The following is a 25,506-nucleotide window of genomic DNA, read 5'->3' as shown; positions in this document are numbered from 1 at the left end:
TTCTTTCTTTCTTTCTTTCTTTCTTTCTTTCTTTCTTTCTTTCTTTCATTCACTATTCATCCTTACATCAGACACAGATGTCACATGATAATGCTAGTCATCAAGATACAAAAATAAATAAGACACAGTCCCCGCATTTGAGTTTTTTATAGTCCATGGGGGACAAATGTCAACAGATGCAAAATAGATGTCATCAGTGTGGATTTTAGAAGAGCTATCTAGTCTCAAGTAGCATGTGATGAGTGAGCATACTTGTGGTTGTGGACATTGTTCGGACCTCTTACTGTGCCTTAATTGCTCCTCGAAGCCTAGATTTGGGAATAAAATTAGTTCTCACTTCCTTTGTGCCAGGCACTTTTGCAGAGGGTTTATTTAACATGATTTATGTCATTTGATCTTCACAATAGCCCTGGCAGCTGACATAATTATTAATCATCATCTCTATTTCTTAGAGAAGGAAACTGAGGCTCAAAGATGTTTTTTAGTGTCTGTAACAAGGCCATTTATGGGATGGGGTCCATTTGAACTAAGGCCCATGATCCTGAACCCTATTGAAACTGCCCGAGGGAAGAGAGCTATCCTAGTGGCTGATGGTAGAACAAACAGGTAGGAGAGTAAAAGTCTGATGACTCCCTTCTTGGAGGGTGGGAGGAGGGTTGGGGGAAGTCCATTGGACTTCGGGTGACACCGTGAGTAGGAGAGAGTTGATCCAGATGGGGGGCCGTGAGTGACCACGGTAAGGCACCCAGATCATCGTATTTGCCAATTCTGCTGCCCTCCAACTTTTCTCTCTAGGATTAGCAGGATGCATAAATAAACACAAGCAAAGACATACGTGCACAAAAGAGAAGGACCCGCGGCCAGTTTTCGGGATCGGGGATGAAAGGGGGAAACTGGAGACATGGGAGCAATTCAGCGGTGAGCGTCAAGGGGAAATATGCTCCAAGAGCTCAAACAGGCATCCGGTTGACAAAAGCAGGGAAAGCTGGGGAACCCACAGCTGGTGGGAACAGGAGGGGCGGGAGATCTGGAGCTGGCAGAGCTGGCTGCCAGCTGGGGTGGGGGAGACAACGCAGGAGTCTGTGGGGGTCCCTGCACCGCTCTGAGCCCTGGCTCCTGGCCCCCTCCCTCTGTGTTTCAGCCTCCCTCATCAACAGTGTCTCTGTGTCACCACACCCGTTGGGTCAGCTGCTCAGAGGCAGGAACGACTTGACTGAGTGGAGAGCTCGGAGTGAAGGTTGCGCAGGAAGGTCGCCGAATCCGTTTCATCGGTCCCTTTGCTAATGTGACCCAGGAGAACACAGCCATTGGTAGCTTTTGACAACTACCAGCCAGTAGTTGTAGTCACACATCCCACAAATATTTGCTGGGTCCCTACTATGTGCCAGGCTCTGTAGGGGAGGCTAGGGACATAGAAACAAATGAGACTGGGTCCACGGCTACGGTGCTGTCTGCCAAGCAGAGGAGACTAGGAGCTGCAATGTGGTGTGTTGAGTGCTCTGTCCAAAGTCACAGAAGGCACCCAACCCACTGGGGGAATGGGGGTGGAGGGGGACCAAAGGCTTCTAGGAAGGGAGATACCTGGACATTTCTCCTATTTCACTCATCAGTCAGGGGAAGGACTCAAGGGCCTTCTGCTCTGGGGCCCAGATCCACCTCTCTGTTTCTACTTCAGATTGCTCCAGATCAAAACCCACCACTGGTTCTCTCCACCTGCTTGGTAAGATGGTGTGCTATCCCACTGCTCTGAAGTTCATTGTTATCACAGAACAACATTAGCCTAAGTTACCTTATCAATAATCTCACTTTATTTTGACTAGTCCAGGCCCAGTCAGATTTAGATTGTTTTCAAGCCATAGGTCTTTTTGTGGGGAGGGGGTGGTGCAGGAGCATTTCACTCCCCACACCTTCCCAGTACAAACCCTCTGTACAGCTCAATTCTCCCCACGGGAATCTCACTCTGCTCCACCTGCACCACATAGAGCCCCGGCCCATAGCACGAATTTCTGCCGCATCTTCCTGGAGGGGCTCATTGTCTGCAATACCCCCTCCGACCCTCCCTACCTGCTCAGGTCCTGAGCATCTTCAACATCTACTTCATTCTACCAAATCCACAAATTTTTCTGATACCCTCATTTCTTTCTTTCTTTTTTTCCTGAACAGAGTTAGTCTCCTCCACACTTGATCTTTGGGGAGTGGAGAGCCAAGACATGTGTGGCCTCCATGGTTCCTGTGTGGGAAGGGGCAGCATTTCCTCTAAATTACAAAAGGCCACTAAATTACCCATAGGTCCATATTTCCGAGACCTCTCCTTGCAAGACAGAGACCCCCATAGAGACCCTTGGAAATACAAAGTCACTCATTCACTGTCTCATCATGGATAATCATTCACGCTGAGCAGAGAGGGAAGCACATGGTATTATTCATTTCACTCCTCAGCTGCCTTCCTAGGGGATAGCGTATATAGGTAAATTTGTTACGTATTTTAGCAAGGCTGCAATAGATGACTAGGGTGATCATATGATTTATTGTCCAAACCAGGACATTATGAGACTTAAAGAGGGTTCTAAAAATAACTAATAGGCATTAACTGATCGACAACAGATGTAGCCCGGGACTATCCTGGGCAAACCCCCTACAAAAAATCCTGGGTGCTCAGGGACCCTGGACACTCCACAACCATGTATTATCAGTCGGTGACTGCTTTCTATCCAGCGTGATTTAAACTTCATTCGTTTACTCACTCATTCATTTATTCATTCATTCATTCAATAAAATATCCATATGCCAGGCCCTGTGGATAGTCCTGTGAAGAAGGTTAAGTCCTGCCCTCATGAAACATATTCTGGTAGAAGAAATGGAAAGTAGACAAATAAATGAATAGAACATATAGTATCAGGGAGTGATGAGGCCTGACAAGAAAACCAAAGCAGAGCTCAGGTGATGGGAGAGACGGGTGAGGGCAGGGATGGCCTCTCTGGGGGAGCCTCCTCAGCCCAGCCCTCAGCCCAGCCCTGCCCAGCCCTAAGTTTCTTCCAAGGCTTGCTCTCGGTGTGTTCTAGCGATCATCATCTGGACTCTGGACACCAGAAACAAGCTGCTGTCCTCTAGAGCAGGAGGGGGACGCCCTTGAACCCCCTTACCTTTGGCTCTGTGATCTTCCTCCTTGGGGCACTTGCCGCCTTCCCACCATTTGCGCTTGAGAATTTCTAGGCGGTTGTTCTCCTGCAGCTGGAGAATGGCCAGGTCAAACTCATCCCGGAAAACCGAACCTATGGGGTCACAGGAGAGCCCAGAACACAGGGTGTAAGTGCCCTGTTATGCGTCACTCCACTCCTTTCCCCGGCACACCTCCTGGCCACTCTGCCCACTTCACCTCAGGAGGAGAGGGACAGACGTGGCAGGGGTCCCTACAGGAGCACGGCTCTCCGCCTGGCTGGTTCTGAGGACCCTCCATGGAGAGAGGGAGTTCTGACTGTATGCAGGGCACTCGGACCTTTCTACTTGCCTTCTCTCTCCACTAACGCCATGTTCAGCCCCCCGCCGAGAACCCAGTGACGCTCAAGTGACAGCTTGACCTTCCAGGCACCCGTGGAGCCCCACTTCGCCACCACTTTCAACTGAGGTTAACCGACCTGCCCACGGACACTTGGGAAGCTGGTCATGAGGCTTCCCATCTGCCTCTGAGAGGCCAAGGTGGGGAACCTGTGACACCTCTCACTCGGTCAGCGGTCTGTCTTCTACTTGATCTAAATTCATTTCCCAGGCACTTGTAACTCTTGCTACATTACACCTGAACAACTGTTTACCCAGAGCACCCCCAGTGAGAGAAGAGCCACCCCAGAGAGTGACGGAAGCCACCTCTCCACCATCTGTGCACAGAAGCCAGTCACGGGCAGTTCCAACCTTCCCACCTGCTTGCTGAGTGTCGTCGACGGCCCCCCGTCCCCATCCATCACCCTGTGCACACCGCTCCTCCCTCCCTCCCTCCTCAAACAGAAGGCTTCTGTTCAGGGCAGTTCTTTTTTAATTTTTCTAATGGAATATGGTCAAGGAGCTTTGGTTCTGGAATTTAGGTTTAATCACAAAAATAGGCTTAAATGAAACCATGGAAAGCTCAATGCCTCAGCACGGGCTGAGGCCAGAGATCATAAAGAAAAAGCTGCCAAGAGGCTGGAAACCAACTAAGCTGCTCAGTTTTCTTGCTCAAGCTCTGTGAAGGCCTGATGTGGACAGATGCCTCAGGGGAAAAGGCTACGGCGAAGGGTTCAGGCAGAAGCTTGGAACAAATAGATCTCAAATTTTAACATGCACGGGAATGACCTGGGGATCTGGTTGACCTGCACTCTGATTCCATGGGTCTGGGATGGGGCCTGAGATGGTTCATTTCTTTCTTTCTTTTTTAATATTTTACTTATTTATTTGAAAGAATGAGTGAGAGAAAGAGAGAGAGCATGAGTGGGGTGAGGGGCAGAGGCAGAAGCAGACTCTCTGCTAAGCAGGGAGCCCGATGCAGGGATTGATCCCGGGACCCCAGAGCCGAAGACAGATGCTTAACCGACTAAGTCACCCAGGCGCCCTCTGATTGTGCATTTCTAACAAGCTCCAAGGGGATGGCCTGCCGCTCAGCCATAGACTGCACTTTGACAGGCCAGGGACTAGATCAACTCCCAGATCTCTTTGGACTCTGACAGCCCATGACTCCACAGAGGAAAGCTTCCCTACTGGAGATACAACTATGCCTGGGCATGCACACCCCCAAGGCTGCGGCGTAGAATGTGTCTATGCAAGCAACGTGGGCCAACATCAAGAGTGCCTCATGTATATAGGTACTCAACACACATGTGCGGTAGACGGCTACTTGAACTTACAGATGGTGCTAGGTGGGGAGACTAAAGAACATTGCAGGTTTACAGACAACTGTCCAGCCCAGCCAGGCATTTCAAGCAGTTTTCAAGACATTTTCAACCCAACCTCAACAGCACCTCAGGGGCCCCCTGAAAAGATTATTCGATTTACTCCATGTTTGCCTGCTTTGCCCCTAAACCACTTGACTCATTTCCCATCTCATTCCTTGTTCTGTTTCTCTTAATTTTCTTGGGTCCAAGCACATTACTTATTCTCTGGTTATGTCCTTATCCCCTCCCCTCCCCCCCACTTAAAAATGACACACATGCTGTCGTCTTTCCTGAATGTAACCTCAGCTGGATATAAATTCTGTCTCATCAATGGATTGTGTGATGCTCTTCCCAGCCTGAGCTGAGAACCTGGACAAGCTCACAGCTCACTTTCCCACCTATTCTGTCTTGTTGAACCGGTGGGACCCTCTGGCAACATGGTCTGGAAAGTGAAGCACTGAATCTGGAGACAGGCAGTCTAGGCTCATACCCAGCTCCTCTACTTACTGTGTGACCTTGGACAAGTAAGTTGTCCCCTCTGAATCTCAGTGCTCTCCTCTAGGGTGAGAAGGACCACATCTACCTCGCAGGTGGACTGACATGTGAAAAACTGCATCATGCCAGATACAGAAAAAATGTATTTCCTTCCCTTTTCCCTTCGTTATTGATAAAAATTTCTAGAATTGGTCTGCTTTGTGTCAACTCTCTACAGGTTTGTTCCATGAAAACTTTTGAAGCATTTGAGATTTCAATTAAATTTCTTAAATTGCTGGATCCTGATCAAGGTGCATCTTAAAAGTTTATTTGTGGTTCACTCCACCATCTTGAAACAAAATAGAAGCCAATAAATTTCTCAAAGAGGCCCATAATCTGTATATTAACAAATATCAATGAAATATGGTAAGAAGAGAGTATGTGGGTTTACAGGTGCCCGGAGTGAGGGCTCTGGTTTATAGAACTGCTAGTGTCAGGATTCATTGAGCTCAAGAAGGAACTGTATCATTGCCTATGCTCGTTGGCTTGGCTTCCCACCCATCTTTAAGAAGTCATCTGCTTGGGGGCACCTGGGTGGCTCAGTTGGTTAAGCGTCTGCCTTCAGCTCAGGTCATGATCCCAGGGTCCTGGGATCGAGTCCCGCATCGGGCTCTCTGCTCAGCGGGGAGCCTGCTTCTCCCTCTCCCACTCCCCCTGCTTGTGTTCCCTCTCTCGCTGTGTCTCTCTCTGTTAATAAATAAATAAAATCTTAAAAAAAAAAAAAAAAAAGAAGTCATCTGCTTTTATCAGATAACAGAGGGGATCAGGGAGAAGATGGGGAGGGCACTCATGTTCCCCACAAGCAGGCTAAGTGGGAGATGCTGTGGTAAGGCACGTGACTGGATTATTAGGTTTACCCCTTAATTACTCCATGAGGCAGGTATTAGAAACCTAATTTTACAGATGGAACAACTGAGACTCAGAGAGAGCTTAAATGATCTGAGGTCCCACAGCCTGGAACCAGGTGCATTCCCAGGTCTGCCTGACTCCAAACCCATGCTTTTCACACAACACAGGTATAGTGAATCCAACAGAGTTCTGAGTTAGGTAAAGATCAAGAGAAGGAGTGTGTTAGATAACAGCAAAGATGTACATGCTTTCCCCACATGGTCTGATGGCCTCAGTTGCTGCTTCCCCACCCCCCCCCTCCGCCGCTGCCTTGTACAGGATAACCTTGTAGAAGAACAGTGTTGAGTGAGGACAGCCCTATACAATGTGGCTCTCCACGGTGGGTGGGGGAAGTGTGTATGTGGCCAAACACCCAGGGAATATTTTCAGATTCCCTCGCCAATCCAAAAAGCAGTTCAATATGCTTCCCCTCACCTTCCTTTTGGGGAAGGCCCAAAGTGTGAATATCCTTTAGAAAGCACAGCTGGGAGACCTTTCTGGAAGCCAAACATCCTTACCATGCTATAACAGCCAGGAAGGTACACAGCCAGGTGAATACTGAGTTCTACTCCTTCTTCTCAATGACCTACGCTGATTTGGAGTAGATGGGTCCGTGAGACCCACAAATGATCTGAAAACCACTTTATCTCATCATGTCAGTCTCCTTTTGTAATAAGCCTTTCACCAGGGACACTAATAGCAAAATTAGTTAAGTTTGACCATCTCTTCCGTCTCCTTCCCACTGCTAGTAGAGAGGTCCATCAACAGAGAAAGGGCCAAAGGGCAGGAAGCAGAAGAGGGGAGAACAAAAGCCCTGAAGAATCCACCAAGGGCATCAAGATGCCCTTGAGTAATTAATCAGTTAATAACTAATCAAGTCACCTTTCCATAATTAAAGATTGAGAATGGGATCGCTGATCAGTAGAAGTATGTGGATTTGCTTGTTTTTTGGTTTTTGTTTTTTAACCTGGAGAATGCCCACCTAAAGTCACTGTTAACTGGTTCTAGAACAGGGTTGTCGAATTCAGTGCTGCATTCAGTGGTCCTAGCTACTCTGACCCTGCCTGGATGGTGCTACCCAAAGGGGCTGTCCCTCTCCTGCATACCGACTGGCATGCCAATCCCATAGCCCTTGGTGTCCAGCAGGCCCCCAATCTGAGTGAGGTTGCAGTTTCGCTGCCGGTAGTACTCATTCATGGTGGATTCCAGAAGGAAGGCGTAGTTGGAATTCAACACCCTGGCGATTCCCTCCTCGGTGCTCTTCACAAACACACTAGGCTGCTTAGAATACATGTAATTCCACATGCGTTGGTAGGTCTGATAGCGGGAATTCTGGGAAAAGAACGCAAGGAAGCAGGGTTAGAACAAAAGAAGGGAAATGTTGGCATTAAAAGGGAGGGAATCAAAGTGGACCTGAAAATCCTGGCCCTTTTGTTATTCAATCCCCTCATTATTTTCAATATAGCCTTTTCCCTTCCGTCTCTCAATGGCCACTGTATCATGGCAGGAGGAGGGGGCTGTGCCTTTGATATCTTTCACAGAAAGGCAAGGAAAGAACAGGGCCCTAAGGCACTGTAAACTCTGCCTAGTGGTTTGATAATCGGTTTTGCCCCATCTACCCTAGAGAAGTCTTCCACTGCCAACCTCCGGCTTCTGACAGAATGAAGAATGGAAAATCTGGTTGTGTCCTTCGCTGTCCTTTAGGTTGGAGGCAGCGAACTCCAAGGGGGTTCTAAGAGACACCATCTGAAGGAGGAGCGCCAGCTGTTTTCTGTGGACCCTAAACCAACTTATCAATCCCAGATCCAGCCCCGGTCTCTATTTTTACAAACAATAAGAAGACTGAGAGCATTCGGCCGGCGGGGGGGGGGGGTGCTGCGGGGAGAGGGGAGGTGTGTGTGTCTATCCACACCTGTGGTTCTGCATGATGCCTTCAGTCGTTGTGGTGCCAACAGGCACTGAGGCTTGTATGGAAAACAGAAAACTGAAGGCCTTGGACTTGTTTCATGTGAAAATGCACGTCTTGGGTAGTAGGTTGGTTAGATACCTATTAACTCCAGGGTACTTTGTAGAGCAGGGGATAAATGAGCCCCAAGTGAACCTCCAAGCTAGATGTTCAAAAGAGATAATGGGATGAAGATTGATGTTTTTATCTTTAGAGGACAAACATCTCAACTTTATTCTGCCCAATTCCCCATGTTGGTGAGCAGCCCAATGGTTTACTTGGAAGAAGGTCATGCTGGAGCCTCCGTGAATTGTGCCATACTCAATGGCGGTCTGGTCAGCCAGGTCATCCACTGACTCAATGGGCACATCCATGCGCTGCACAGTCAAGAAGGCTGCCAGGTTGGCCGTGTAGGATGAGATGATGATCAGCGTGAATGCCCACCTAGGTAGGAAAAGACCAGGAAATCATCATTGCCCCAGTACCCCCAGGAGTTTTAGCCCCTATCCCCAGTCCTGCAGCGACACAGGAGAGACCAGGTATCCCTCTTAGGAAGGAGCTCCCAGCTCCATGGGGGAAGAGAGAGGAGGCAGGGCATATGATGTCAACAGAAATAAACAGAGTGTGTGAGGCTTGCTTGAAAGAAGACCATTAATTTTTTTTCTCATTTCTTAAAAGAGGTGATTATCGGGTTGCCATTCAAAAGAGGTATGTCCATGCACATGAGACCATCTCGGAGACCATGAGGAATGAGCTAGTGAATGAGTTAAGGGTGACAGCTCTGAGGGCTCTGTTTAGAGCTGGGGCTGGGTGGCTGCCCCTGTCTTCTCATGATGCTGCCAACCGTCAGATGTGCATCGCCATGTACTGAGCACCTGCCATGAACCACACACACCATCTCACGTACTCCCTACAACTAAGGGAGGTAAAATTCTTATCCCAATTTTGCTGACCAGGAAACGGAGGCTCAGAGAAGCAAAGGAACTTGCCAAGTAACACACAGATAAATCCATATTTTAAATCCAGTTTTACCAACAAGAAACTCTTTAAGATTAACTGGTGACAAGCACCTTTGAACTGCTGAGAAGTTGGAATTAGAAACTACTCTTGCGGGCACCTGGGTGGCTCAGTCTGTTAAGCATCTGCCTTCGGCTCAGGTCATGATCTCAGGGTCCTGGGATCCAGTTCTGCACTGGGCTCCCTGCTCAGTGGGGAGCCTACTTCTCCCTCTGCCCCTCCCCCCTGCTCATGCGTGCATTCTCTCTCTCTCTCCCTCAAATAAATAAATAAAATCTAAAAAAAGCAAAAAAAGAAAAAAAGAAACTACTCTTGCAATGGGCAAGCTATTTCAAAATAGGAGAGTATTTTATTGGGTAGTGCGAACTCATTTAAAATGAGAATAATTTTGCAACTCAGGGAGTATCCATGCTTAAAGCCATTACAACTAGTTTGTTCACTTAAGTAGGTTAAATAATCCTTCTACCATCTGGTCAGCAGTGTGGATCTGTATCCCAGTCCATTTGTTTATAGGGGTTCAAAGACATATCCAAGCATAATTGAGGTTGGATAATCACAAATTCTGAATCAGTGGTGTCTGAATTAATGAGGCATTCCGCATTATGAAGACATTGTCAACTAAAGCATAGCGTTCGCCACAAGATTCAGAGGCCGGCAGCTTCCAGGGGATTTTTCAGAGCAGGAAGTCCCATTGTCTCCTTTACCACTGTGTCCAAGGACTCCGGTGGGCTGCCTCCCAGGTGGGAAGTGACAGGGCCATCTACCAACTCAATGGGTACCTCCATATGCCAGACCACCAGGGAGGTGACCTGGTTTTACTTCTGGCCTTGTTGCACTCCACCTGTGAGACCTTGGGGGAAAAGCCACATACCTCCTCCGAGCTCGTCTGCTCGGGGATCATAATGTCTGCTCTGCCTGTCTTCAGAGAATTGTGAGATCAAATGAGATAGTATGTCACTGGTGACTAATACTCTGTAAAGGACCAGATGAATGTGAGATATAGAGAAATGGAGAGATAGACCCTCCCACTGAATATGGGATGAAAAGCATCTGGCCACCTTCCCTATTTGGGACCTGTAAGTGCCAGGTGTCCTTCCGTCCTTAAGACCTGCTTTCCCTGCTCCTGCTTCAGCTCATACACTCTGCTGAAGTTCTTTCTCGTGACCATCCAGTAGGGGCCAGGAAGGCAAGGTGAGCCATCTCCACGCTGAGGCCAGGATTCTAAAGCGGCTTAGCTACCCTGGCTAGTGCCGTGGGTTCACGAGCCCTGGGTGTGGAGGCCCGGCCTCTGTCCCACCCTGGGTGGCCGTGTGGTGCTTTCTACCACTGGTCACAAAGGAACGGCTCAGAGAGCCAAGTAGCTCAGGGCAAGCCTATCGTCTCTGCTGAGAAAGCGAATCACACCCTCTTTCCCGAGGGGTCAGTGGAGCCCTGCTCCAGTCTGAAAGGCTGCCATTCATGTTGGCAACATGGCATTTTCCGTCATTTGCTCTGGGAGAGGAATCTAAGGCAGGCCGCCATGGCCCTCTCTTCGGATCTCCCACTCCTTCAGGGAGCTGACCAAACGGAGGCTTTGATTTGATAATGGAGAACTCCTAGAGGCAGAGGGGCTCCCTAACAACTCAAGGGCCCCCCTCCCACACACATAAGGGAGCCCCCCCAGGACAGCTATTTAAAGTACTGCTGAGCCAGTGGGCCAAGGCGGAGCAGCCTGCAGGACAGGTGGCCCTCCCTGGCTCTCAGGCAGACATTCCTGTGGAGGAGGGAATTCCTGGGGGTTGGGGAGCTGACAGGTGGATGAAACAGACAATGGGGCCCTCCATGCAATGCATAGAAACACCACCCTCTGGAAGGAAAATCCCCAGGTAGAAAGAGATCAGAGTCTGTGGCCGACTTCTGCTCGTCTGTATGGCTTCTGTCCAGATCTCCAAGATTTTGAGGGAACTCTGTGATTTTCCCTGCCAAGACCGTCCCTTTTTCTGAGGAACATTAAAACCCAGTCCTTCCCATTGATCTACGTGGTGATTTCTGGGCACTATCTGGTAATGGGTGAGCACCTCGCCCAGAAGTCTTAAATCCTACTGTATTTATCATTTATCAGAGAAAACAAAAACCCCAGCTGGGTAGGGGGTCACTGTCCCAGCTGCATTTTTACCTTCCCATCAGTCCCAGTCCAGTGTCCCTCTGGTAACTGTCCAGACACTGGTGCCCAAGGTGGAAACACCACTTCTCCTTTCTCCTTTGGCTTACACAGGCTGAGAAGAGGGGAGAGAACCAAGGCTGTAAGTCCTAAAGGCTGGGACAGCCAAACCCACAGTGGGTTTTTAAGCGAGGCTGGGGAGCTGGGATTCTGCAAGCTTCGCCTCTGCTACATCCATATACAACACGTGTATGTGTGTGTGGGTTTCATTTCTCCCCATAATGGTCTAACGGCAATGATGAGTCCACATATTTATGTAGCACTTTCGAGTTTTCAGATTGCTTTCCCACACATCGAATCGTTCAACCGTATTCTTTTTGCCCTGGGTGAGCCAAGAGGAGAAGGGAGCTGCAGCCGGAGGCTGGCTGACTGCCCATGTGGACGGCTCCGGAGCTCCTGTCCAACTCTGAGCCACAAGAGTCTGCCTTTGCCCACACCTGCTGAGCTGGACAGGTTCGGCAAGGCCCCAGAGCCAGGCCCAGAGGGACAGAGTTCAAGAAAGCTGGCAGAGGGGACCAGATGTGACTGCAGCTGGGTTTCCATTCTTCCAGCAGGCACTTCCTGCGGAACACTCCGATTTGCATAAATCTGCATAGGCCTTGACAGACCCAGCCGCTCAACCTCAGGTCATTTTCAGGTCAGGAAGTTATAATGGCTTCGTTGTGTGCCTGCAAGGCTGTTTTCTGCATCCCCTTCCTGCCCTGGCTCCCTCCCCTCTGTCTCCAGACCTCCGAGGCAGAGGGAAAGGGGAAGAGGAAAAGATGGTACAAAGTGTGCCCAAGCCAGGGCTCCCAAGACAGTGCTCCCAAGCCTTGTGGAGCTGGCGGAATGCAGCCCAGTTCCCTGCTAGTCCGTTTTGGAAGGGAGACTTCTCTGTGAGCTTCCTGCCTACCCACAGCTAGAGCAGGGCTTACCTGAGGATCCCCTTGGGGTCCCTCCCCACCCGCACTGGGCCTGGCCCCTCCTCTGCCCCGGATCTTACCAGACGCCACTGACACAGCGGGTGGATAAGGCTCGGGGAGCGATGGTGGAGCCCTGCTGCATGAAGCCCCCAACGGGAAACCAGAGGCTGTTGCCGAGGGAGTACTGATTCACCAGGAGGTTGCACTGGCCCTGGGCACATGGGTGGGGGCTGTACCACTCGTAGGGGGTCAACCTGTGGGAGAAAAGGAGCACAGACCAGTGCCAGGGAGGGTGGGTGTGACGGAACGTGCTGGGGACAGTGGGAGGGGCTCTCCTTTCTGGCCTCACCTCTGTACTTCAGTCCCTGGCCTGTGGCTTTGGCTGGACCGGGATCTTCCCAACCAAAAACCGAGGGGCTTGGACTACGTTGGCTGTGTTTGTACTGCTTTTCTTTGATTAAAAAAACATTTTTATTTCTTTTAAATAAACCATGATGTGGAACTCCAAACACAAAACAGATAAAAGTGCAGGGCCCTGACTAGAAGAAGCTGGGCGTGGCAGGAGGGGATGGCTGGGAAGTGGCGTGTTCTGCCACCCCCAGCCCCCTAAACTGGTCACGGAGGGACCCGAGGGCCCCACAGAGCCAGTGTGAAAACCATCAGCCTAGAACAGTGGTTCTCAGACGAGAGCCTACATCAGAATCACCAAGAAGGTTTGTTAAAACATAGACTGATGGGCTCAACGCCTGAAGATTCCGATTCAGGGATTCTGGGTGCTGACTAAGAATCTGTAGGCTCTTGGGTCACGTTGTCACCCCTGGTCCACACTGAGCAACCCCGACCTAGACAGTCCCTCGGGCTGTGGGTCTCAGCCCTGTTCTGTGTCAGACTCACCTGGGAGCTTTCACAGAAACACCGATGACGAGATGCCACTCCCAGAGGTTCTGATTTCATCTGTCCAGCTGGGGCCTGGGCAACCGTGCTTTCATAAGGCTCCGCGGGTGAGTGTGATGGGCACCCAGGATCGAGAAGGGCTGCTCTAAGCTCCCTGCCCCTCCCTCCCGCCGCCCTCTCCGATGTCCAGAAGGCCCTTTCTTCCTGCCCACCAGACACACGCCTTCCATCCTCGGATCCGTGGCCCCGGCCCGTCTCCCACGCAAAGCCTCCCGGCTCTGCCGAGACGGATGCATATGGGTGTGTGCCGAGCAGGGCAGGCACTGTGCGCTCACGGGCTCCCTGGGTGCTGTTCTCATCACCGGCCTTCCCGTCCCTCCCCTCGGCCTAGCCTGCTTGTTGTTCTGCCATGCCTCACCCACATGGCCACCGCCCCTCTAGATCCTGAATAGGACGCCAGTGTGTCATCGTTGGCCCGTGTCCCGAGATGTGCTCCTTCTCCCCGTGGCCTACGGAGCTGGCTTGTCCTCAGTGGTTTCCATGCCCACAGGCTATTGGAAGTGGGCTTCAGAGATACACATTCCCTGTGCCTAGAGGTGCTGAGAGGATCGGAGCTGGGAATTCACATTTTTAAAGACTCCCTGTGTGACTCTGACATCAGCCGGCTTGGGAATGGCTGCCTTAGATTAGTGGTTTCCAAATAGCTTTCCCCCTCCAAAATCTCACCCAGAAGTACAATACGTCAAGAGATAAAAGTGGAGCTGGTCTGCATGAAGAGGAGTTGAGGCCTCAGAGCCCAGCCTCTTCGCCAGCCCTCCAAAGTCTCTGGCACCTCCCAGGAGCCTTCATGCCCCATGCAACCCTGTTTGAAAACTAGTACCTACCTAAGGTAGGTAAATTAGCCTAGGTTCATGCATTATATATATATATATGAGATATAACATAGATATAGATATATATGGGGGTATTTTTTTTGATAATCCTTTTGTTAATGCTGGATCCTGGGGGCAGTTTGCGTGTGCGTGTGTGTGCATGTGTGTGTGCAGGGTAGGGAAGAGGGGCTGTTTAAGCCCCCGGGGCTGGTTGAAAAGCCTCAGGCTGTGGCAGGCCTGGTAAAGCAGGCTTGTGTGTCTGTGTATCTAGTAACGAAGCCCTCCGACCACTTCCAGGGCCCCCGAGGTCCCCTGAGAGCTGGGCTAGCTGCACATGGGGGCCCAGTCAAAGGGCGCCAGAGTGCATTCCAGAGCCCGGAGCCAGGGCTCAGCACACAGCTTCCCCAGTGCAGCCGCAGACAGCGTGGTGAAGTGGAGAGGGGACGTGTCATCCAGCGCGCCAGCCTCCTGCCACGTCTCGCCCATTGTCACTGACAACAGATACTTGACCGTGGCAATACCTCCAGGCCCGAGGGGGGTAGGTGGCACCCGAGAGAAACACATAGCAGCCTTTTGAAGACCATCAGCTTGTAAGCCAGGCCTTCGGCCGTTTGGCTGGATCTCATGGGCTCAGGCTGACTTTCCTGAACTTGGCTTTGATCTCTACTGGAAGAGGCATAGACCAGGTGAGACAATGCTCCCTGGGCAGGCTGGGAGCTGCCCTGGGGGTTGGGCACTCTGGGGTTCCCTGGGGTTCCGTGTTCTAACTCGAGGGAGCACATGTTCTCTTTGAACCGCTGAGCAGACATGCTCGGGGGGAAGACCTCGCCCCGCAGAGGTGGGACATACACTGGAATCATCTGGTCCTGCCACTGTGGCCCCGAGGCAAAGGAGACCACTACAAAGACAGCTGGAACAGTCTCCACTAGCATTCCTGAAGCTCATCCTGTGGTTCTCTGCTCCTGAGTAACAGCCCTTTCTGGTCCTCCGTTATGGTCAGCTGAGCACTGAGCAGAGAGCGGGGATTCCGAATGAGTGAGCCCTGAGCCACTGGGCTTGTTCTGCTTCTGGGTAGTAAGCTGGCTCTCCCGAAGCCCAGGCTGATCCAATGGCCCAGCCTCGGAGAGCAACAACCCTCTCTGTCCACATTCATGGGAGGCCTCAGCCATGGGACGCCCTCAGGTTCTTCTGTAGGCCCAGGGACAGTTTCTGTTTCCAGGGGAAGCGGAGGGCCGAATTGTCCCCACCCCCTGATCTGGACCAGTTGTCGCAGCTCAACACTACTTGCAAATGCCTCTCTCCATCCCGCCCTCCTGTCGTATGCCATCCTCCACAGCTCTCATTCAACAAGGCAGCTGTATTTTCACTGGCAGATCTGGGCTGGGGAAGGGCCAGGCCCTCTTCAGAGGAAACCTTCTCCCTCGCCCATGCCCTGAGGCCTCCGGTCCCCCCACTCTGGTTCTTGTCATTCAGCACTCTGTGGCAGATCCTGGCAAGGTCTGACGCCAGGGCAGCCAAACGCATAGTGCTTAATCAGAGTAATCTTCCTGTCACCTCCCCCCCCCCCCCCCCCGTCCTCTATCTCCCAAGGCCCCCACACAAACAGGGGGCCTAGAGCCGGGGGAATGGGAGGGGGGAGAGGCAAGAGTACAGGAGACAATTCAGACAAGCTGGCTTGTCTGCACTCTGCAAGCTAAGGAAGGTGTGCATAGGTGGGGGGATGGGTAGTGCCAGGTGGACAGCAGGTCAGAGAGCAGATCAGGTCCCAAGTCCCTCTCCCACCTCTCCAGCGTGGCTCTAAGGTCTTCTGACCCCGCCCCTCCCACTCGCCGCCCCTCCCATGCAGTGCTCAGAGGTGGACGCCAGGTGGCGGTGCGAGGACAGGCAAGGGGCAAGGAGCTTACCGAGCCACTAGGAAGAGGACGCAGCTGACGGCCAGATAGGCTAGAAGCATGAAGAGCCAGACTCCTGGAGAAAATGGGTCCAGGAAGGAGAAATAGCCAGGTTTGCGTCCCTGGAAATGAAGACAAAACCAGATTCACTGTACCTGGTCGGTCAGGATGGCCCCTGGGCAGGGTGGGGCAGCCAGGGTAGGTGTGGGGGGTGCAGGTCTGGCCCCAGATGGCCCTGCCCTCCGGGGTTCTGGGTGACTGGTTTAAATGGCACTGGGGCCCAAGGTGTAGAGGGGCCGCTCCAACACCTAGCCAGCCCTGATCTCAGCAGACCAAACGAAGGGACAGCTGGGGCCACGTCACTTCCTAGGTTGACGGAGGCTTTGTGCTGGGCAAAGGGAACAGGTCTCAGTGTCCCTCATGTACTGCCCTGTGTCCCTCCCCCCCCCACTTCCCGGGGATGGCATGGTGGGCTCAGAGACACCTTAGAGCCCCTGGTGTCCACAGTGCTGGAGTTCGACAGCACCCCTCTTTGACACTCCTGTCTTTCTCATGAGGATGCTAATGTAACAGGCACCTTGGTTTTTTGTTTGCAGGGTGATCTGACGCACAGTGAGATTTCTCACGTTAACCTCAAAACGGTGCCGTGAGGCAGGTTATTATTTTCATTTTACTAGTGAAGAAACCAAAAGCCCAGGGCAGTTGAGAGATGTGGGTCCAAGGTCGCAGAGCTAGTAAGTGGGAGAGCTGGGACTCAAATGCACGTCTTCTGATACCAAGCTCAGGGCTCAGGTACCATCATGCTGTGGGGAGACATGGTCTGTCCCCAGCCCAGGGGTGTGCCTGGCCAGAGTCACGGGAGCCAAAGGATGGGGCCAGGAACAGAAACCGAGGCACCAAGCCCCCAGACGTTTTCTGGAGGAAAGTGAAACGGAATGAGCAGAATGGAGTTCATTGATCCCCTCTGTCTGTCGCTGTGTGGTCTTGAGTAAGTGCACGCCCTTCTTTGGCCTTGGCTGGAGCCCCTTTAGATCAAAGGGACCACACCGCTGTCTTACCACAGACAGCTCTCATACCACCTGCCTGTTTACCCTGCCGTGTTCGCCCATTCTATATTCGTTACTATCATGGATTGCGAGATTTCATATAAAAATCCAGATTTCTGGCTTCTTTCACAAAACGGGGTGGTCTGGAAACTCTGGGCCTAAATCGCCAATGGCCTGGAGCTCAGTGGTGGTCGCCCCCTCTACATGCAGCCTGCTCTCTCCAACTCCTCCTTCCCTCTGTCCTTCCATACCCCACAGCTTCTCGGGGCAAATGGACATGGGTTCTAGTGCCCTGTCGCTCATGACTATTTCACTCCATGTCTCCTAATTGAGAGATACCCAGGGGGGAAAAGAAAAATCTTTCATTGTTGCTTTCTGAATCTGAAACCCCATTAGATGCTCAATGTCAGAAATCTATACCTGATTATATCACAACGAGTGAACTGAGGAAAATGACAGCACTATTTAAAGCTGCCGGATTTGGTTATGGGTGATAAGGAATGATGCACAGTCGTGGGAAAAATTCCTGGAGACTCGAGTTAGAAAACATAGAGCATCACACAAACAAGATCAAGACATAAACATAGCTCCGCTGGAAACATATCAGTCACGTTGGCAAGAGAACATCTGATTCTACTTGTGATTGACTGACGCCAACCAAAAGAGCAAGGAGTGGGCAGTTATTTGAGAGTTGGGTCTGGGCTTATACTGCCTTGGTTTGGGCTGAGCCCAGGCTGTTTATACAATGGCAAAGAGAAGTATGTTATTTGCAGGCCCCGAACTCCTACTATTTTTTTCTATGCGGATGCTTTGGTTGCTTCTTTCCCCCAAAGACATCTGAGTTACTGGTGCTTGGGGGCAAATCAGGTGTGATATGCCACTGTCATTTCCTCCAAATAACAGATTCTCCTTAACCCAGAGGATATATGATGGCGATACTTGCAAAGAACTCAAAACGTTTCACTATGTTCTCTTGATTTCAATACCCAGTTCTCTATATTGACAGATGGAAGAATGGAGACCCAGGGAGGTTAAGTGCCTTGCTCAAATCACTGGTGATTGCTTCAGTTTCTCTGGTGCTCGTTCATCACGCCACGCCACAGATATGAAGGACCCCTCCTTCATTCAAATGGCCGCTGTACCGCACCTTCCTCTCCTTTTTATCTTTGCAACTTGCTCCCGTAAACCTCCTAATTAATCTCATGCCTTCTCCCCAATGCGCCCAGAATCCCATCCTACCTTATCTCAACCCCTTAAAGTCCTCTTCAACATTATTTATTTATACCCATCATCATTTATATTCACTCTGTTGTATTTATAGGCATTTGTATTGATTTATACATGTCCTGTGGGCTGCAAGTTGGGCCCGTTCCTTCTGGTGACTACAACCACTTTGAAGGTAGATAATTGGTTATATATAGTCTATGCCCCAAATGTCCAGGACAGGCCAAGCCCTGCAGATGGAGCTGAAAATTAGACAGCACCAAAATTTAACTAGTTCCTTGACTTTTTTTAAAGAAAGATTTATTTATTTGAGAGAGAGAGAGCATGCAAGCGAATGGTGGGGAGGGGCAGAGGGAGAAAGAGAGAGAATCTCAAGTAGACTCTGCGCTGAGTGCGGAGCCCGACGCAGGGCTGGATCTCACCACCCTGAGATTATGACCGGAGCTAAAACCAAGAGATAGGCGTTTAACTGACTGAGTCACCCAGGCGGCCATAGTTCCTTGACTTTTGTACTGTGTTTCAGGCTGACCACGCCAGAGCCAGCATTCTCAATGCTGTCTGATGGTGGGAGAGACCCAAGGGGCTGGTCACCAACTGATCACCATCCCAGCGTGGGGAGACCCTTTGAATGTTAGCATAGAGCTGCAAAGTGGCACTAAATGCCCCTTGCATGTCGAAAATTCCTCTTGTCCTTAAAGATAATCTGTTGACTCACAGATACTTTATTCTACGTGTACTGGAAGAAATGACATTATAGTGAGAATGCAGTTGCTTTCCCAGAGTCGGGAGCCAGATGTATAAAGACCCCAGAGCCAGGTAATGCAGGACAGGCAGTAAGTTAAAACACAGACTCTGGAGCTAGCCTGCCCAGGACTGAATCCTGGCTTTATCATTTACAACTGTATGACCCAGAACAAGTACTTAACTTCTCTGGGCCTCCATTTCCTCTTTTGTAACATGGGGGGTAACAATAAAACCTACCTCAGGGGGGTGTTTTGAGAGCTGGATGAGTTAACACATAGTAATAGCCATGTGTGGTGGCTTCCCCTCTGTCTAATGGTAGCCATGAATGCGTGGGGAGGGAGGAGGGGAAATGTGACAAAGGACAGAACTTCCTTTTATATTGATTCTCCCTCAACGGACCAGAAATACCTTTTTCTGTCCTACAGTGACAGATGCGAACGATGCTTGGGGAGAGAATGCCATGTGGCCACAGTCACATTCCAAAACTCCTAGAGTTTCTATGGGTTATACTCCACGAGTCATGAGGGCTCCCCAGGGCTCTCCAGGGAAGCCATGAGGGCAATACCAGGCGCTATTCTGGAAGGATGGTTCTTAGAAGCCAATGATTCCAACCTCAGTTCCGCCTCAGCCTTCCCAACCAAGTCACAGATGGAGTGGGTCAGATGTGTGGCGGGTTCTCCCGTGTCCGTGGAAGGGCTGTGCATCCCGGTCCCCCTTTCCTTCGTGGTGACACCACACAAACTGGTGGTACCGACTCTCTTCCTTCCCTGCACCCCCTCCCCTCTCCCTCAGAGCCAAGGACAAAGGCTCCTCCTGTCCTCCAGGTGGTCTTTACAACTAAATGGCAATGTATTCAGAGGTCTCCTTCGATTCTCAGCAGCGGTCGACAATCAATAAAATACTCTTTAGGGCTGAAGAGATAAAAGGAGGCAGTGCCCGTGTCTCCTTCTGGAAGAGGCAGAAGATTTCCTCCTATCCCGCCCCAGAAACCCACGGGTAGCTTTCCTCTGGGTGTCTGCAACTGACTGTCTTGATAGTTGGGTTTAGCATGCACTTCCCACCTCTGAAGCCAAGAGGGAAAAAGAAGCAAGCACTTAATTCCTCCTCACATAAAACACCCACATGAGTTTGTTGCCTATGTAACCCACACCCTAGCATATCTATTTTCACTCTGCTGGTTGGAAATCTAGTATGAGGAGATCTAAATTCTAATCCTGGCACTGACTTTGGCCTGCTGTGTGATTCCAGGGAGGCCACTCAACTTCTCTGGGTGCCGTTGTCTTCTTCCAGAAAATGGGCCCCAGTCATCAACATGAAGGGGGAATGTGAGAATTACTACAGTAATGTTGATAGAACACCTGGAGCTTCTTGAGATAGGAGCGTCCAATACATAGCCAATATTAAAGTGATGATACACCCAGGAAACCATATTTCCATGTTATGGGCTATCATGTTACTTAGCCTTAAGGAATAGAACTCTGCATTTTCTGTTTCCTTATAGCAGAGTATTAAGCAGTATTAGAAATGATTTACTGGTTTACTTGGCATTGTTCTCCATTTTCTTAGACAAGTCTTTCTGAAATGAAACAGACCTTCTTGAAAAAAACGGGTCATATATCCAGCGAAAATGTGGGGCATTAATTTAATTTTGGCATTTATGTCTCTCTTACTTTTTAATCACTGTCTACCTTTTTTTTTTTTTTTTTTTTTACTTTTCTTGACAGAGAAGACTCTAGTTAAGAGTTAAGAAGAGAAAAAGAACAGAGTATAAAACTTTCCCATTTGTTAATCAAAGGTGGAGTAGGACGTTGTAGGGGGAAAATAACAAAGTCACATTTTCGAGGGGGTCTTAGATGTTCTGGCTGGGTGGAGACACTATGGGATAGACAGTATCCTCAGATTAGAAAGGATCTAGAATGTTCCCCTGACACATGGCCTTGACATGGAGAAATGCACCTAACTGTACCATAAAGATGGGTAGTTGGAAGTGTATGGGCTTGGGGACCAGAAACTTGGGTTCAATGCCTCCCCCAACCATTGTGCTCTCTCTTCTTTCCACGGCACCAGTAGCCACCATGGCCTTAGCATCCTTCCGTGTAAAATGGAAATCACACTACCTGCCCCTGGGGGTTGCCCTATTAAAGCAGAGACTCTATGCGAAAGTGCTTCATAAATAAAGAGACGCCAGACAGATGTTAGTCAACACACAAGTATCCTGGACGTATACTGAACCTCCTTGAATATGTCAACACTGAACTTTTTAAATGTAATTACCCATTTGGGGGCTATATGTGCCAAGTGTCAAATCTCAGGTCTGGCACACTCGGATGATGCCTTTCTACAACAGTCAGTGTGTGCTTGAGGAATACAAACTTACTTTAATATTAATCGGAGCAAAACATCATTAAGCAAATTGCTGCTGCAGAAAAAAAAAAAAGAGAGAGTGAAACGACACGATACACTCTAATGTTCAATATGAATGCTTTCATTTTCCTGTGCTCTTCTCTCCTCCATTCACACAGATATTGGAGTGCTCACGGCATGCATCAGTATCATAAAACCCCAGAGTACAGATGCCTCTGGGTTTCTACTGCTCCAGTATATACAGAACTTCTCGGTACGAATGAATGAGCTGATGTGCCACAGAAATCAAGAGAGTCTTGAACTTCAGATGTCCTGTTATTTCATTCCTATCCTTGGAATACCAGGGGTACTCAGATTTATTCAGTACCCAGGCTCTAAAGGCTGGACTCCGTATGTATGTTCTGGAAGCTCATCTAGCCCCGGCCAGGGATTGCGATGCTTTCTCAGGTGGGTGCTAGGCTGTGTGTGGGATATACAGGCATTGGTGGGGAGAGAGCAGTGAGTCCCGGGGGGAGCCGTGCAGGCCTGGAGCAGAAGCTGTGCCTGGGTTGCCGGAAACATCTGCCTCCTATCTCCTCTTGTTCTCCAGACCACTGGAGTCAAGGCCAGAAAGGAAAATAAGAAATCTAGTTACGTCATTCATCCTGCTCCTTCCCTCCTGCATTTCTTCTTTCTATAATTATGAGGCCAATACAGCCTGTTTAGGATGATCACGTTTCTATACCAAAAACCATATCAGAAAAGCTCCTGGCCTGACAAAAGGGTACCTTCTCCTCAATGTATGTTCCACTAGGATCCACTTAGGGAGAAAGAGATAAACAAAGAATAGTACAATGCAGGATGTACACGCTGTACCAGACGTGTGGACAGAGGGCAGCTGCTTGGGGAAAGAGACCATCAGCTCTATCTAGGGGAGTCACATTGAAGAGCAAGTGCCATTTGAGCTGGGTGTTGAAGGCTCGGGAGGAGTTTGTTCCATGGCCGAGAAACAAGAAGATGGGCACGGACCTAGATAGGAAGAGGCTGGGGTGATGGTGAAGCAGTGAGCGCTATGGGGTGGGGATGCCTGTCGCAGGAGCTGCAAATGGAACAGGAAAGATGGGCTTTATTCTCCATGCTCAGAAGGATGGACTTGGTCTTGTAAGTGATGGGCAGCCAGTGGATGATCTTACATAGGCGGCTGATATGATTCCATTTGCCAAAAAAAAAAGTAACAGTAAACTAAAAACTAACTCTTAGCAAGTCACATACATTTATGAAATATATAAGCTAACGCTTTACTGTGCACAGGTCAGGTACCATTGTAAGTGCATTACTTATGCGCTTACGTATCTTCATTCAGTCTGCATGACAACCCATTGTCACAGATGAGAAAACTGAGACACAGGGAACATGCAGCGAGTACATGGCCGCTCTGGCTCCAGAACTTTCTCCCACTTCTTAGTGAATGCTGGCAATGACTGTGACCCTCTGATGGGGATACGGTGCTGGATGAGAAACACCGTGACCTTGAGGAGGATACAGGCCATCAGAATGGCAGCAGTTCAGGTCAGAGATAAGGAGAGCCTGAACCAAGGTGGATTCAGTGGGGGTGGAGAGCATGCTTGAGAACTATTGAGGAGGTGAGCAGACCGACTGAACGTGTGGGGTAAGAGAGGTGAAGGGCAACTCAGGGGAATGGGTGGAGATGTCATGATGTGAGATGGGGCAGGGGAAGAGGAGGAAGAATTCTACCGAATACGGTTTGTGAGACCATAGCTGAGGTTCCTGAGAGACAGTCAAGTGATGTCTAGTCATGTGTTAGAAATATGCTTCTAGAATTCAGGGGAGTGGCCAGGGTCAGATTTACAGATGTGGCAGTGGGTGACATTAGCCAGGCGGAGAGCTGTTCAAGAGAGAAGGGAAATGCGCCAGGGACATTCATGGGGCAGACAGAGGGGGGTGGTCAACTGGAATGCTGGGGGGGTGGCCACTATCAGAGCGGTAGGAGGAACATCAAGAAGAAACAGTGACCTAGACCCCAGGAATGGAGAGAGTTCTAGAAAGTGGGAGGGATTCATAGTAACAAGTCAGAATTCTCAGCCAGCCTCTGAGTGGCAAGGAGTAGGTGGTCCAAAGAGCAAAACATTCTTCTGATTTTGGTCCTAGAGATGCCTGAGCAGACACATAGATTATACCCCAGTGGTGAGAAGAGGAAAATACCACATCATTGACTCTTGGTGATCCCACGGTCATGAAAAACTAATCCTAGGTAATCTTAGATGGCTGGAAATCCACACATTATTTCTGATTGTCTCTAGACTCCAGATACGTACCTGCCACCCCTTACTACTTCTGAGGGTTTTGCAATATTTTTGAAAGAGGCATTTATACTTTGGGTTAATTATTTTAACCTTTGCACACAGGTTTCATCATCACCAGATGCTCACATTTTGGTAATAATCACTCATGACTCAGGTGACGTCAGATATAGAATTTGTTTGGTTCTGGCTGGGGTTGATATTCTGGACAGCGGTGTCCCCGTTGGTGAGGGTAGCCTAACGGTGGGTGTTCCCAGGTACTGAGTAGAAACACTAGGGAACAGGTGCCTTCACCCACATGGATCCTCATGGTCCACCGGGCTCTAGTATCCTTGGCATTAATCAAGAAATCAAGGCATACAGCCTGGCCATAGCAATATGGTTTGGAGAAAGGTCCTATGTCCCCACTTCTTTGGGATGCTGCCTCGAGGCTCAGTGACAGGAACGGGGTGAGGTGGGCTCAACACATGGTGCTAGCTGGAAAATCACCTAGGGACTACAGACAGGTGTAAGGATGACAAGAACACTGTCCTGAGACTTAGGACACCTGGCTTCCAGGCCCAGCCCTGTGTCAGTTCCAAGTGTGACTTTAGTTTCCTTACTGTCAAGTTGGAATTCTAATACCTTCCCCCTTCTCAAAGAGCAGTCCTAAGGACCAGATGAGAAAAGGTACACAAGAATGCTTTCCAGGACAAGTTACTCAAAGATCACGCAAATGAGGGGGGGCGCCTGGTGTCCCAGAGAGAACACATGCTCGAGGCACAGCATTCCTGGGTTTGAACTCTGCTCTTTCACCTACTTGGAAGAACAACAAAAGTGAACCGGTGTCCTGGGGCTGCTGTAACAAAGTACCACTAACTGGGTGGCTTAAAACTACAGACATGTATTGTCCCATAGTTTGGAAGCGAGGAGTTCAACACTGAGGTATCAGCAGGGCCATGCTGCCCCTGAAGCCTTTGGGGAAGATCCCTCCTTGTCGTGTTTAGCTTCTGGTGGTTGCTGGCAATCCTTGGCGTTTCTTGGCTTGTAGAGACATCATTCTACTCTGTCTCCAAATTCACATGGTCTTCTCCCACGTGTCCACATTTCCCTCTTTTTATAAAGACCCCCTCCTTGGATTAGGACCCGCCTGAATCCAGTGTGACCTCATCTTAACTTGATTATACCTGCAGACCCTACTTCCAAATTAGGTCATATTCACAGGTCCTGGCGCTTTTAGGACTTCAACAGGTCTTTTGAGGGGACACAATTCAACCCATAACAATAGTCCACATCCTCACAGGTGCCCGAAAGAGCATCTGGCACATGGAGGTGCTCAATGAATGGGGGCTTTCATCATCGTGAAAAAGACTATCGCCCTTAATTCACAAGACAGACACATCAATGACAGCGTCTACAATGACCAAATCATCAGATTGCTTTCTGTCTTTAGCCTGGGGAGCTTGGGATTTCGATGCTGCCTCTTCTTCTAGATGATGTGGCCTCCTTTTCTAAGCCAGGCAGGGATCATGATGGATGCTGAGGTCCAGCACAGGACAATGCTCCTCTAAGCTGCTCAAATGGGCTCTATGACAAGGGGACCTGCCCTCTTACAGAAATGGGCTGTGGTTCTTGATGCCCTAGCAGCTCCCGCTATGTGAGCCCAGGCTGGGATAGCGAATACAGACAATCCCCTTTCCCTAGGGCTGGGATTTGGGGCCTGAGAAGGGGTCACTTCTTCAGCAGGCACGTGGGATGAGCGCTTGATTCCTTCCCTGTTGGGCAGCCTTGTGGTGCCAGGTAACAC

The 25,506-nt window shown here is 49.9% G+C and overlaps 1 protein-coding gene across 1 annotated transcript in view; it reads right to left on the bottom strand.

Moving 5' to 3' along the window:
* The window catches only part of GRIK4 (glutamate ionotropic receptor kainate type subunit 4), a 427,067-nt gene that overhangs the window by 14,550 nt on the left and 387,011 nt on the right, over window positions 1-25,506 (bottom strand). The window contains exons 15-19 of the mRNA XM_035009151.1: window positions 16,055-16,164; window positions 12,465-12,638; window positions 8,544-8,709; window positions 7,427-7,652; window positions 3,144-3,272 (exon numbers count right to left, since the gene is read on the bottom strand). Of these exons, the coding sequence (XP_034865042.1) occupies window positions 3,144-3,272; window positions 7,427-7,652; window positions 8,544-8,709; window positions 12,465-12,638; window positions 16,055-16,164 (805 nt within the window). The remainder of the gene's footprint in view (window positions 1-3,143; window positions 3,273-7,426; window positions 7,653-8,543; window positions 8,710-12,464; window positions 12,639-16,054; window positions 16,165-25,506) is intronic.

Source organism: Mirounga leonina, unplaced genomic scaffold (genome assembly GCF_011800145.1).
Source record: "Mirounga leonina isolate KUSES-001 unplaced genomic scaffold, KU_Mleo_1.0 Mir_153, whole genome shotgun sequence".
NCBI lineage: Eukaryota > Metazoa > Chordata > Mammalia > Carnivora > Phocidae > Mirounga > Mirounga leonina.
The sequence above is the reverse complement of the archived record's forward strand: the minus strand, read 5'-3'. Positions and strand labels throughout refer to the sequence as shown.